The sequence below is a fragment of the Pyrus communis genome, chromosome 1 (genome assembly GCF_963583255.1).
Source record: "Pyrus communis chromosome 1, drPyrComm1.1, whole genome shotgun sequence".
Lineage (NCBI taxonomy): Eukaryota > Viridiplantae > Streptophyta > Magnoliopsida > Rosales > Rosaceae > Pyrus > Pyrus communis.
This window is the reverse complement of record NC_084803.1, coordinates 26,312,287-26,326,324: the sequence shown is the minus strand read 5'-3', so window position 1 is coordinate 26,326,324 and position 14,038 is coordinate 26,312,287. Positions and strand designations below refer to the sequence as shown.

At 36.1% G+C, this 14,038-nt stretch overlaps 3 protein-coding genes across 4 annotated transcripts; 1 reads left to right on the top strand and 2 right to left on the bottom strand.

Annotated features, from left to right (window-relative positions):
* The first annotated feature begins 3,008 nt into the window (after positions 1-3,008).
* On the top strand, positions 3,009-3,942 carry LOC137715007 (uncharacterized). 2 transcript variants are annotated; one of them, XM_068454217.1, is made up of 2 exons: positions 3,009-3,421; positions 3,664-3,942. In XM_068454217.1, the coding sequence occupies exons 1-2, from the start codon at positions 3,150-3,152 to the stop codon at positions 3,893-3,895; spliced, it is 504 nt and encodes a 167-aa protein (XP_068310318.1). In that variant the 5' UTR covers positions 3,009-3,149; the 3' UTR covers positions 3,896-3,942. The 2 variants fall into 2 exon arrangements, with proteins under 2 accessions (XP_068310318.1, XP_068310310.1); XM_068454209.1 differs by having other exon boundaries at positions 3,658-3,942.
* A 699-nt stretch (positions 3,943-4,641) lies between these two features.
* Positions 4,642-6,382, bottom strand: LOC137715022 (uncharacterized protein At5g64816-like). Its single transcript, XM_068454229.1, has 2 exons — positions 6,277-6,382; positions 4,642-5,211 (listed from the first exon to the last, which is right to left on the bottom strand). Exon 2 carries the CDS (start codon positions 5,173-5,175, stop codon positions 4,798-4,800), a length of 378 nt encoding a protein of 125 aa, XP_068310330.1. The 5' UTR covers positions 5,176-5,211; positions 6,277-6,382; the 3' UTR covers positions 4,642-4,797.
* Positions 6,383-10,298: 3,916 nt separating this feature from the next.
* On the bottom strand, positions 10,299-13,488 carry LOC137715134 (probable WRKY transcription factor 51). The gene is made up of 3 exons (XM_068454375.1): positions 13,164-13,488; positions 12,713-12,865; positions 10,299-10,903 (listed from the first exon to the last, which is right to left on the bottom strand). Exons 1-3 carry the CDS (start codon positions 13,403-13,405, stop codon positions 10,699-10,701), a joined length of 600 nt encoding a protein of 199 aa, XP_068310476.1. The 5' UTR covers positions 13,406-13,488; the 3' UTR covers positions 10,299-10,698.
* Positions 13,489-14,038: the final 550 nt, after the last annotated feature.

Sequence of the window (14,038 nt, the reverse complement as noted above, 5' to 3'; positions counted from 1 at the left end):
CACTCGAACAATTTAACTGAAATGAAACTCTAGAAAGAGATAAAAGGCCATACTCAGAAGATCTTCAATTAAACCATTTTATATCTTAGAGAAACTATTAGGAGGAATCCGATGAAGACAGTCTTCCAATGCTTTTACACTGAAGTTTTGAAGTCAATTCATGCCATAGATTTGGTATTGATGAACTAATGAGATCTTCTTTTCTCCTCACAGTGAAGATAGATTCTTGATTTTTGTCATCAGTTGTGCCACTGCAGAGCAACAAAAAAAAACAAATTGTTAATTAACCTTCAAATTGTGTTAGAAGGGGTAAACATGCTATGAACGTACTAATTTCAGCATAGTTAAACACTTTATGTTTCCCCATGCAATAGTGTTGTCAATTAGAGTGTTGTTTTTCCTTTAGCTTTTACTGGTGCTCCATCTTATTTTTTGAAACTTTAGTTGAGATAGGGTGTTATTCATCACCCTCATGCTTTCATCAATATGGTTACATTTCACATTTTCGTTACAGGCAGCAGAGGGGCATTTTGCTTATGCCTTTCAAGGAGGTGAACCTCAAATAGATAAGTGAGTCTGGGAATCTGGTGGATGATTATTATATATAAGACATTATATTTCTTTTGATGTTACAAAATTAAAGAAACGTAAATTGTTTTTATTCCTAAAATTTTGAATTCTACTGCAACTGAAGCTTTTGCACAAACTGAACCAACTGAACCACATAGAAGAAGAGGAAAGTACATAACTCTGAACCCGAGTATAGCAGAAAATGGTCAACTGATTCCTAGCAATTTTGGCAGTACTCCAGCTCAACAAATGGCCCTAAATTAAGGGGGCAGATTAAAGCCAAGGACATTTCCGTAGAATCTATGAACTTAAAACACCCTTATTGAACCCCACATACCATCCTATATACAAATGGCCCTAAATGCAGGACAATAGTGACTCAATTAGATAGTGTTAATCACATATATATAGTGCAGGTAAAAGAGAATGGAAAACCAGTGGAACTCAACCATATTCCTAATCTCAAATATGAGAAAAGATAGAGAAAATACTAAGGAGGGAGGACATGGGACGAAGAGTCGTGAGCTGTCGCGGATGATGGATGATGAAGGCCATCACAGAAGCTGAGGTTATGGGCGAATCGTTGATATTTTTGGATGAGAGGCCGTGGTGAGGGTCGGATCTCGAATGTGCGACATGGGGGAATGGGGATGTGAGAGGCGTGAGGCCGTGTGAGTGAGATGAGGGATGGTGAGGTGAGTGACAGAGTGAGTGAGTAAAACCTAATTGGGATGGGATCCAATGCTTTACAACTTGGTGAAACTAATTTGTCAACCTATTATATCATGACATGTGCCTGTGTATATATATAATTTATTTATTTATTATTAATAAAACGGTTTGGTTTGGGTCCGGCCGGTTCTTGTTCATTCGAAATCGGAACCGGAATCGGTTTGAATGGTTCGATGCATTTTTGCGGTTTGACGGTTTTTATGCCCACCCCTATTTCTATCGATCTAATATACTTACCATTGTTTCACACAAGTTTTCTACTTCATTTTCATAAGTCTTAAACTTAACTTTTTTTTGTTGTTGTCAATTCTCTTAAACTTACTCGGCACTTAATCTTTCGAATATAAATAGATACAACAAAACCCACTATAATCATCAATAAAAGTGACAATATTTCTTTCAAATTTCAATAGGTGTGCTACCATGAATAATTATCATGGCAGAGATCGAACAAGGCATCAAACATAGGGTTGCAAATGTATCCCTTGCAAATATAGCAATCTTGATCCATTAACACCATAACGTTTGACAAGAAGCGATTTTTCTTCATCGCTTTCCGCTGGCTTTCGAGTTGTAAGCCCTTGGAGGCTTGTCACCAAAAAGTGTTGACATTTTTTGCCACCTCCGAAAGTTTCCTCTGTCGAACCTCTTAAGCTGAACAAAATTCACAGTGAAATCCTTCATTGTTTCCACAGCCATACTGACAAAAATTTGTTTCATAGTTGTTGGAAAATTTAGTGGGTTATGCTAGGATGTGAAAGATAATGTTGCTTCATGGATCTATAAATGTTAACTTCAGACAAGATTTGCTCCCACTATTTGTGTGCAAGGAGGAATTTTGAATATGCCATGTGGATACAATGAAGCTCATATGAAACTTCTCTTCAATTTGAGTTGATATTCAAACTTTTAGAACATGTTTGTAAAGTCTTTTTGTTGAGAATGAATTTCACATTGATGAAATGAGAGACCTTTGCATGGACTTATTAGTTGGGCTACTCCCCCCATATTGGCAATTGGTTTTATGGTGGAACCTCAATTTTTTCATGGTAACAGAGAAGGTTGTCCCACGTGCAAAGGCAAACGGCCACATGAGCTTCACGTCATCCCATTATGCTATCCGCATGTTGAGAATGAATTCCACATTGATAAAAGAAAGGACCTTGCTTGGATAAGTAAGTTGGGCTACTCCTCATAATACATATTAATTATATAACGAAATCTCAATTTTCTTCACTTTTATGAGTTAGATACAAAATATTGACGTTTAAAACAAAATGGAATTCTCTCTACCTTGAAAAAGGTACCACAAAATTTAAATTTCGTAACAGTACTGATCAGCTGTTCGACCCACTGAGCGGTCATTGGCTTCCACTGGTCTGACGGGTCGTTGGCCTGTCACTTTTCAAATCCCATCGTTTTGTTTTGAAACTCTTTTCTAACACCAAAGTAGGTATACGTTCAAGAATCCAAATTCATCCTCGGGTGAATAGAAAGGAGCACATACGTTCTAGCTAATATGCACACGTTTGCAGTTCCAAGTTTCGTATGATATTTATTATTATATTTCAGGTATTATATTGGGAGTCAGATCAGAATAACATGCTATAGATCCAGAAGATTAGTTATAAATTTGTAACTGACATTCTTTCACAAAGTCAATATAAAATGCAAGCCATAAATTATTAATGCCAACCATGATTGACAAGTTCAAATGTGGAATCCTACAAGCAAGAAGCTAACCCCACGTTAGCGTACATGTATCAGCTACAAGCCTAGAAAATGTTCAAATCTCAAACAGCCCAATTGAGCTCCTATTTTAATTGAATTCTTCCAGTTTTGGTGGCATGGACAGCTTCAGCAGAAGAACAGCACTCTTTCTTTTCTGGTTCATCATCGTCTCACTTCAGATTCCGAAAACAATCGGGGAAGTGCAACCAGAGGTCGAAAAGAATGAGGAAGCAGATCAGCAAACTGCTTTTGGAAGAACAATGCAAGACACAATGTCTATGCTCTATGATACAATCTCTGTCCTGCAAAAGTCTCACCAAAATGCATGGGACAAGGTTAAAACCATCATAAACGACATGCAGTTGCAATTTTCCCCTCCAAATTTAGAGTAAGTCTATCGATTTATAATCTCCAATGGTTCAATCATATTATTATCCAATCTTCTCAAGCATAGCCTGTTTTCGTTTGCTTGAAACTGTTAACAAAATGAGGGATTTCAGACGATTCTCGAAAAGGTTTGTACAAGTTGATATTTTTCAAATATAATGTTGAAAGAGGTTCCAAGTCTGATCCAAACAAACGAAAGAAAAGAAAGAAAGGGGTTTGTGAAGTTGCTTTTATCAGTTTCAGGGGCGGAGACGAGGCAAATGCAAAGGGCAGCAAAGGCGATGATCAAGGGATGGGAGGAAAAGTGAAAGAGGCAGCACAGAAGAGTTTTGAAACAAGCAAACATACGGTGGAGGAATCGGCTAAATCCGCAGGCGAAGCTGTGGGAGGGACGGTGCATAAGACAGCAGAAAAGGTAAAGGAGACGGTGGCTTCTCCGCACGAAGAGACTCCTGCTGCGCATGCAGAGCTTTGATAATCTTTTTTGTTTAATGCTTAAATTAGTCAAGGCGTTTTTGGCTTAAGCAAGCTGTGATCTCATGGGAAGCTATTCAATCCATTGATGAATAATAACCTTGTTTCACTTTTTTGTTATATCGAAGGAGATCGAACCATTGACCATCCTAATCGTAACTCATCCCCCGGGAAACAGAAGCGTAACGTCGGGATAAGAATCGAAGTCCATGAGTTGGCGCCCAAGTGGTGAGGGTAGGTGGGGGAATGAGTTAAAGATTAGACTAGATCAAGAGTTCGTTCGTCTTCCAATGTAACAAAAAGAAATTAAAAGTTAGGATAAGAATCTGTTAAGGTCTGTGATATTTCCCCGCGGACATCCAAAATTTCGCATTGCCTGCTGCTGCATTTGGGAAATCAAGAAATTCATATCTTCAATTGAGAAGTTATCCCAATTACATCCCCACAGAACAACAATTTCATAGGTTCCATTAACCGTATGAAAATTACAAAAAAATAAAAATAAAAATAGAAATTCAGGGATACGAAACTCACCGTCATCTGAATGGTCGGGTGCCTGAGATCCAGTTACACCTGCTTTAGCTGTCCACTATGGCTACTCAAGCATGATAACAAGCAATACATGACAGCTTCGCCGAGTACCTCAATCTACATCAGTTGCAAGCTAAAACTCAAGAACACGCCTATATATGTTGAACAGAAAAGGACATAACAAGGTAATTCGAAAAGCCAACAAACAAGCTTGAGCAATAAAGAAAAATTTAATCCAACGGTTGTGAGCTTAAAACTGATACCAAGTCAATGTCAGTCACATTCAGTGAGCTTAAAACCTCAGAAAATGGTAGTAACCGACACTATGATAATTCAACTTGTAATACACATTTCCCTTCCATATTGAAGCTACTAAGAAGAACTGGAAGAAGAGAGTTTAAGACATTCACTCTGGCATCTTCGAAGGCAGATGTCATTCCAGTTAGGTACTTGATGTTGGTTTACGCAAACAGTGCGTGCACATGCATCAGCACAAGCATCCAGCTCAGATACACCGCACACGGTAACACAGCTATCAGGAATTGGATCCTTTGAAAATGCACCTACCTTTTTCAGCATTCTCTTTGATGTACATACCCTTTCACAGACAAAGATCTCATCAGAACTCTTCTCCCTCCCCCTAGCACTCATTAATCTCTGTTCTTCAGCACGCCTTTTCTTCACTCGAAATGCTTGTCCTGCAACCACTGCAGGGATAGCTGCTAACAGGGACCACCACACTTCCACCATCACCACCAATGCAAAGTCAATCTCTTCTTTAGCAGTCTTTAACAGAAATACAAAATGCAAAGAACTTAGTTACTCATTTAGTCATTGTTATGCATTTTTTATAAAATTCTAAACGTCATTTCGGCCTAACCGAAACCAATATGTAACTGAAGTCAAGAAATTGAGAACATGGTAAAAGAATCCTTGAGTTACATACATGTAAAAATATAATACCGCAGTTTTCAGTATAGACAAATTTTTCCCCGAAAGAAGGGAGCAAGAAAACTGCAAACAGAAGTTCAATCTAACCATTGAGATTTCAACAGGAAATGCGATAAGGAATCCAATTTACTGGTTAATCTCAACACAACTGCCAAGAGCCAACCATCAGACAGAACGGTAAAAGGGGGGTGATTTTCACACACCTCTCTTATTTTTAGCCATCATATCGAATAAATCAAAAGGAAACAACAAGCATGATTAAACAGGAATGTGTGCGAGACTAAAAATGATTGTGCTTATCATTTCCTTAGGAATCATTACTCCACTATGGTAATGTGAATAGGTTTAACTATATTTCTTCCCTCTATTTTAGATTGGATTTAGTTTTTACTGCAAAATGGGATTATCCAACAATGGAACATTCCAACAACGAAAACAACGATTAAACCAAGGAATTGCCCAAAGTAACCCCACACAGAGAGAAACTAACCAAATTCACGCACTCACACAAACGTTTTCTAAGGTTTTGAAGCCCAGAACCCTAATATTATCCATGGGATAAAGCAGTGCAATTCCATCTCCATAGCAGATGTTTTTCCTTTACCAATCCACCACACCAATTAACAAGTATCAAACAAATATATGGAAAGAAATAAAAACTCCCAGAGATCCAGAGGGACATATTTTCTTGCAACATTTTAAGCAGAGCAAACATATCTTATCAGAAAAACCATAAGAGTGATGAAAATTATTCCAAATAATTGAGAATTACATGGGAAGTTGTAATATGAATTCAAAACAACCCTAGAAAATTCTAATTGTTCAAAATTATAGGGAATATTGTTTGTTGGGTTTTAAGTTATAGGGTTTAGAAGACGGTTCTGGGTTCGGGAAGCATACCTGATGATATTCGACGAGGTGTCTGCTCTTCCGGCTTCAAAGTTTGAGAGAGAGAAAAAGAGAGTATGAAAGTAATGGGCTGGCTAATTAAGTTGGTAACTCGCCGGATCCTTCCAGGGATTTTCAAACCACGGTCATCATACATTGTAAATTTTCTGGTCAGAAATCTTTATAAATTTTCTTATTTAAAATTGAATATAAACTGTACTTGACGAAAGCTGGTTACATAATATACGATAAACGAATGTAATTGAAGGATTCTCAAGATCATCACAAAGAAAATCTAACGAGAATCCTTTCTCAAAGTTGAGGCTATTGGAGGTGTGCTTTACTTATTATTAGATAAATTATATTTTACCATCTTAATTTTCGATCACGTAACAACTCATATTTTATTTTTTGAATAGTATAATGTCATGCATTAATTTATGAATTTGTTGCAATGTCAGATATCTATTAGTTAATTTGTTAATTTGACCGTTAAATGATAATGTATCAATATGGATCCCACATTTTTAATAGTAAAATGTCAACGTTATGCCACGTGAACAATCAACCAAATTAAAAGGAATGTGATATACACACATCCCTTTCTATTTCTCTCACACTTTTTTAGTGTTCGACTGTCGAATCGGATGAATTGAAGAAGATCAACAAACAGAAATTAATAAGAGATGTGTGAGAAGTAAAAAAGATGTCTGGATAAGATACCCCAATTAAAATTGTACGAAATTATGAAAATGGTATGGCAGGTTAGCAACGGGATTCGCGTTTCGGTGCGGCGGCGGTGCAGTGGGTCTATCGTCGGGTCGAGCTGTTGCGGTTTCATGAAGATTCAATTTTGAAAATAACCACTGTAAATTGGACTATTTAAGTAAGTAATTGATTCAATTTTGGTTTTGAGGGGTATTCGGTTACCGATTTTGAAAGCGATTCACATAATTTTGGTAATTAAATATAAAATATGTCAAAATGGGAAATATATCTTACCTACTCGTTCATGATAATTGATAACTAAACATGCCATTAAACAATCCATACGAAAGCAAGAAATAAAACACCTTAAACAATCCCTTTTCAGCTATTCTCAACCCCACGTCCAATTAGGTATAATAGCGTTCTAAGTAATTAGTTTATTGACTCCAATTTGGGTAACTTACCCATGCATATTCTCTATATATACCACACGAGATACACCTTTTTTTTTACACCAATCATTTCTTTTACAGGTACCCTAAAACCTCTCTCTATATCTTATTCATACTTACGTAAATTTTATTTAATTAATTTTTTTTCTACTTGTAAGTGAAAGGTATTAGGTTTGAGTTTCGTGGATGACGAGTTCAAAACGAATATATTCCCCACTCATTAATGTAAATATATCGTTGTAAAAACAATTTCATCCAAATTAAGGTTTTTTTGTCGAATTCTTGCATATTAAGTGACCTGATAAAATAACAATATACAACTCAAGTATTTGATTATTTGAACTTATGTAATAAATTTGATTAGATACAATGAACTATAGTACTGTCATCAATTTGGAAAGTTTAATGCAAGTCAGTTTTCTTTAAGTTGCAACAATTTACTTGGGTGAATAGAAAAAATTGTTTCTTTCGTTCATAAAATTCTTGATTAATTTGAACTCGTTTGTTCTTGTTATCACTCTTCCAAACATAGATTTGAAAGAATGAAGGGAAGGAAAGACAGCAATATTCCAACGATGAAGAAACAAATAAAGAGCAACCTCAAGTATGTACCACGGCAAGCTTCGACAAATACGCAAAGCAAACCACCGCGGCCACCGCCACCCCTTCCTCCGAATCCGACCAGCGGCTGGTCTCAGTGGATGGATGGCATTACAAAGGCTGAGTCTAAAGAGGAGAAAGATAAGATTGATGCATACACACATTATGCCCTCTATGCTCCTAAGAAACAATATGCCGTCTCTGATCCAAAGAAGATTTCAAGATTGCCAACTTTTGAAAATATAGCCCCATGAGATTCTTTTTTATTTTTTTACTTATTTTTTGTTACAAAAAAAAAAAAAAAAAAAAAAGGAAGGAGAGGAGACGAGATTTGAATAAGGGATACTTTTCAATATTGTTAAGAGAAGTACCGTAAAGTTTGTATTTAGGTCACACATTATTGGATGGTGCTAATCCAATTATATTACTAATTAGTCCTTTAAATTAACCACTTTCTTTTAAAGATAATACTTGAGTACACACTAATGAGTACGCACATTTTGATTTTGTATAATGATACTTTAACACATATTAGTTATAAAATAATATGATATGTTATTAATATTTTTTGGGCTTTCAAAAAAGGAACTTGTCATTTTTTGATTGACCAAATTGAAAAGTGATTATGTAGAGTACTCTTTAGTAAGTACCAGTTGTCCCCCTTATTCAAAATAACCGAAAAAAAAAAGTACTTTTTTTATACAACGATATAATTACATCAAGGGTGGAAAATTTGGGTTAAGTTACAGAATGATACATTTATAATAATTTGGTTTAGGGGTGTGCTATCCACACACCTCAAATTACTTTTCACACATCCTTTGTTAATTTCTGTCCATTGATATTCTTTAATTCATCCGATCGGACTGCCGAAAATTAGAAGGGTGTGTGAGAAATAAAATGAAATGTGTGGATATCACACCCCTTTGATTTAAACTCGCACGGAAATCATACAAGTAATAATTGACTGCTTTTATATGCATCGATCCCTTTGATAATTTCTTAATGTATGAATGGATGATATAAACAATTAAAACATTGGTACGGTTTTCTGTGTTTAATGTATTTTGAACTCTTAATTACTTTGATTCCCATGTTTATTCCATGCCTACAACTACAAGTGACATTTTAATTGTAACATCCTACATTGTCTAGGGGAGTGGATCTTCTAAGCCTTATATGTATATTCCCATCTCTACCTAGCACGATGTCTTTTGGGAGCTCACTGGCTTCAGGTTCCGTAGGAACTCCGAAGTTAAGTGAGAAAGGGGCTAGAGCATTCCCAGGATGGGTGACCCATTGGGAAGTTCTGCTCGCGTGAGTTCCCAGAAACAAAACTGTGAGGGCATGGTCGGGGCTCGGGCAATATCGTGCTACGGTGGAGTCGAGCTTGGGATGTGGTGGGGGCCCGGGCCAGGATGTGACAATTTGGTATTAGAGCCAATCCCTGGCCGGTGTGCCGACGAGGACGTCAGGCCCCTAAGGAGGGTGGATTGTAACATCTCACATCGCCCAGGGAAGTGGATCCTCTAAGTCTTATATGTATATTCCCATCTTTACCTAGCACGAGGCCTTTTAGGAGCTCACTGGCTTCGGGTTTTATGGGAACTCCGAAGTTAAGCGAGTAGCGCGCGAGAGTATTCCCAGGATGGGTGATCCATTGGGAAGTTTTTGTGTGAGTTCCCAGAAACAAAACCGTGAGAGCGTGGTTGGGGCCCAAAACGGATAATATTGTGTTAAGGTGGAGTCAAGCCTGGGATGTGGTGGGAGTCGGGTCGAGATATGACATTAATAAGCAAAGATATCGGGCTGTAGTGTAAATATTGTTAATTTGGTAGTCCACAAATATGCATATAGGGCCAATATGTAATATCTTACTACTTTAGTTTCTTATTTACATCACCCTTAAGCCTATAAATAGGCATGCTAAATCGCTAATGTGAAATATAGCACACTCGAATTTCTCTCACTTTCTTTTGTCTCTCTCTCTATTTCCTATACTTTATCATCGAGAGCTCGATATTATTAATTTTTTATTCATTAAAATGCTATGAACTCGTAAACACATAAAATTTTAGCTTATATCTTTATTTTCTCCAAAATACTTTGTTGTACCATCTTTTGGACTAACTAGTTAGTCCATTGACTATGTAAAAGGGGAGGGACCCTAGTCCTATATAAAAGCGATCTCTCACCCTCATTGTAAAAAGAACAAACCCTACCATGACTAATCCCTAAATGTTTAAAAATTAAGAAAGGGACCCTAGTCCTAGGTCATGACTCTCACTTAAACAGAAAATAGACAACTTCTATTTTGCATTTTATTTTTCAATACATTGGAAGAGATATTAGCGCCTAGGGCCTATTAGAACCTCCCTAGCCACTTTACCCTGTCAAATATAACAAGTCCCCTTGCATAATGTAATATATATTTACATAGTAAAAACGGAAACTACACCAATGTAGACGCAACACCAACTCGGATTAAAATTCGATAAGCACTCGGCTTGGGTAAAATACTTAAATTTTGGGGTCTCCCAACCTGACTGATCATGTACAGTAGTGTAGATGATTTAAGTCTATGTTCGTGAGATTAAACATTCACTAGTTTTAACAACGAGGAAGAAAATTTATTAACGAAGGTATTAGAAAACTTATTAACGAAGGTGTTAATCTATGAAGAAGCTGAAGATTGTGAAGAAGCTCGCAAAGTCCAAATGTTGTTGGGATCAGCATGCATCTGATTGTAATAAACTACAGAAGGGCTCTCATGAGTGTGCACTCCTTCATATGTGGTAATAACATAGCTCGCATCATCTCGGTCCCTCTCTACCCTCTTCTTTACATTGCAGCCTCCATTTGAACATTTGTAGTAATTTCTGTCAAATAATTTAGTAAAAGTTAAATTTGTCTCGACAATATATTTGGTATGGGCGAACCTTAGAAATATTTAAAAATTAGACATAAGTGATAACATTTTCTATGAGAAATTACTAGAAATAAGATTGCAATTACTAAATGGAAGAGCCAACCTTAGAAATATTTCATGAGGGATCCCACTTTCATATACATATTCAGTGCTAGGGTGAAAGAAGAAACTATGGAATCCGGCAATCGGATTGTGGTCCCAGTCACACAAATATCCACATACAACACCCCTTGTTTTTGTGTATATATGGGGACGATACTCGTGGTCCAGACGCCCGTATTGAATTCAGTTAGAAGTCAATAGATGAGAGATCAAAATCTTAAGACTTTCAACTAACTTTATTAAACTTATTAATATATTGGGTCGTGCAAATGAATGGTATTGAGGACCCCAACATATCGAATGTGCAAACTAATGATGACAACCCAAGCAGCAAGTGATCAATTAACTTCATTATTCCAGAAAATTAAACTGATTTTATATTGGAAAATAATTGAATAGGTTACACATATCACCCTATATCTTTGCATGTATTACACATTAATTGTGGGTTTAAGAACTTAAATCAATGTATGAGTGATATACAAGCAATGAATATGTAATTGTGTAAACGAAGGGTTGCTTATCACATATTCGTTTTCATACTCATACTATATAAGTAAACATGCTCTTAACATTGTCCACCCTACTATCGTCTCCGCCCCTACTCACTCAATGTGAGAGAACTATATTAAAAGTTGGAAAACAATTAGGTGCATGCATGTATTATTACTCTTAACCTCGTCGAATGGTATCAGATAAATAACCACACATATATAGAAGAAAATCTATACTGTAATTGCCTCACAATTATCCCTTTTAAAAGTTATATATGCATATCACAAGGAGCACTATAGGCGTGCGACGGTATACCTCCGATGGCATGAAGAGGTAGAACTGCAGCTCAATCAGCTGTGTAACGATTGTAATATATAATATAAGTACCTCTAATATTCAGGATTTAGCACAATCTGAATCATTAATAAGGAAATGAAGTAAACACGTGCAGTGCTAATTTGAAAATTTGGTACGGTAATAATAACGAATTTTACTATACTAAAAATTTGGTACGGTAATTAGTATAAGATTTTGGTATGGTAACTGTACTAAACTCAACCCTACAGATTTGTATGCCACAGTTGATCATGACTAGCAGCTGTACGCACGTTTACTAGGAGTGGTACTATATACAAGGTTATAAAGACTACGAATTTCAGTTCTCATTAGTGGCTCAAATTATATGTTTTATGTTCGGCCATGAATGAATGTATTGGCAGACAAACATGTACATATCAATCTACGTCGCTTGTCAGTGCGCAAAACTAATTTCAGCTGTAAACTTTTTTACTATTTTTTGTGTATTTTATACATAAAAAGTTTATATTGAATAGTTTTCCTTTTAATTGCAGTGAGACATTTGTGAAAAAAATCAACACCTATCGAACTATATATGCATGTGATTACTACTGAACTACTAATCCGACTTTGAAACTTTATCTTTGTTCAAGAATTTAACAACAAATAAATCAGGTGCAATTAATTAACCCAAGGCGTGATCCAAGTTTTTCATTGTTTTATGCACTATCAACAGTATAATATCGTCTCTCTAAAAACAAATGGAAAAGAATATGGGTGATAAATAAATAAAAATAATTGATCGACAAAAATAAATAAATAAAATAATTAATGTCCTCCTATATTTAAATATTAGAATAATTACCTTGGATTTGGGCTGTTTTTGACCGACTTCTTTCCGTACTTCCTCCACTTGAATCCATCATCCATGACCTCCAGCTCCGATTTTGTTCTAAATGCAACTCTGTGATTATCCCCTTCCACCTTATTAAGTTTGTTTCTCCTCACCTCAACATTCCTGCAGTATTTGCAAATTGTAATAAGTCTTATTTCTAATTACTTTCAAACCAGTAATATTACCCCTTAATTTTTAAAACAAAAAAGAAAGTCTCTTTTCTTAGTTACAAATTAATTAAATCTAAAATAATTAAGAGAGAGAGCTTGCTAATTAGCTACTAGCTAGCTAGCTGCTAGTGAGCAAGCTTATAACTAATTATACTTTAATTTTAACCTTATATCCCAAAAGAAAAAGAAAAGCAGCAAGGAAATCAGATATTGATATATATATATATATATATATATATATCATCACTTACATATTATTTCTTGATGCAGCACCACCACTTGATCCACCAGAGCCAGCACCACCCGCAAAATTTTGGGACGACGAGCCAACACTTTGCGACGAAGAAGAATCTTGATGATCACGACTAAAATCATACCCATCAAGCATGAGATAGTTAGAAAGCTCATCAAAATCCATCGGAGGCGGATCGACGATGTACTTCTCTACAAAGTGATTAGGGTTAGGGTTTGGATCCTCATCAAGACAGTCCATTATTAAAGCTGACTGGACTCTGGAGGAGTAAATGGTAGTGGAGTAAATAAAATGCTTAATTTGGTTTTATCTTACTTTTGCTAGGCGTGGTTCCTCATATAAATAGTAAACCATACTAATTCTTTTTATATTGTTTAAGTTGCTTTGCTCCTTCGTACAACTTTCCCCGAAGGATGCCATGAAGCTTCTTCGATTGGCCCACGTGGCAGATGTAAGTCATCGCGATGACGTTCTCGTCAAGACGTAAGGTTGTTTTGCTTTTAGGGTATGGCAATATTTGGGACCCCTGAACCCATAATAATACATGTTTGTTTTGATAGGCAGGAGGACGATTGACGATTGTGGTGGAGGGAACTGAAGGCGGCTCCTCTATTAAGATACTTATCTATACAGTAAAATGATATACTTTTATCTCTTCTCACACGTCTCTGTATAATTTTAGGATAATGTGAGGAAGACTAAATGTGACTAAATTTTATAAATTAAACAACATAAAAATTGATAATTTGATTATTATTTAAGTATTGATTAACGTGTTTATTTTTTATTAGTAATATATCACTTAGTTTTACTTATTTCTTTTTGATAAGTTGTGCACTACTCAGGCCTGCCACCTAGGGCCGCTGGCCGTCA

Coding starts and splice junctions, on each gene's coding strand:
- LOC137715007 (XM_068454209.1), top strand. CDS start 3,150: ATGGACAGCTTCAGCAGAAGAACAGCACTCTTTCTTTTCTGGTTCATC. Junction 3,422..3,657: donor TTTTCCCCTCCAAATTTAGA/GTAAGTCTATCG, acceptor TGCTTTTATCAG/TTTCAGGGGCGGAGACGAGG.
- LOC137715134 (XM_068454375.1), bottom strand. CDS start 13,405: ATGGACTGTCTTGATGAGGATCCAAACCCTAACCCTAATCACTTTGTA. Junction 12,866..13,163: donor GCTGCATCAAGAAATAATAT/GTAAGTGATGAT, acceptor CAAATACTGCAG/GAATGTTGAGGTGAGGAGAA. Junction 10,904..12,712: donor AAAAACAGCCCAAATCCAAG/GTAATTATTCTA, acceptor ATTATTTGACAG/AAATTACTACAAATGTTCAA.
- LOC137715022 (XM_068454229.1), bottom strand. CDS start 5,175: ATGGTGGAAGTGTGGTGGTCCCTGTTAGCAGCTATCCCTGCAGTGGTT.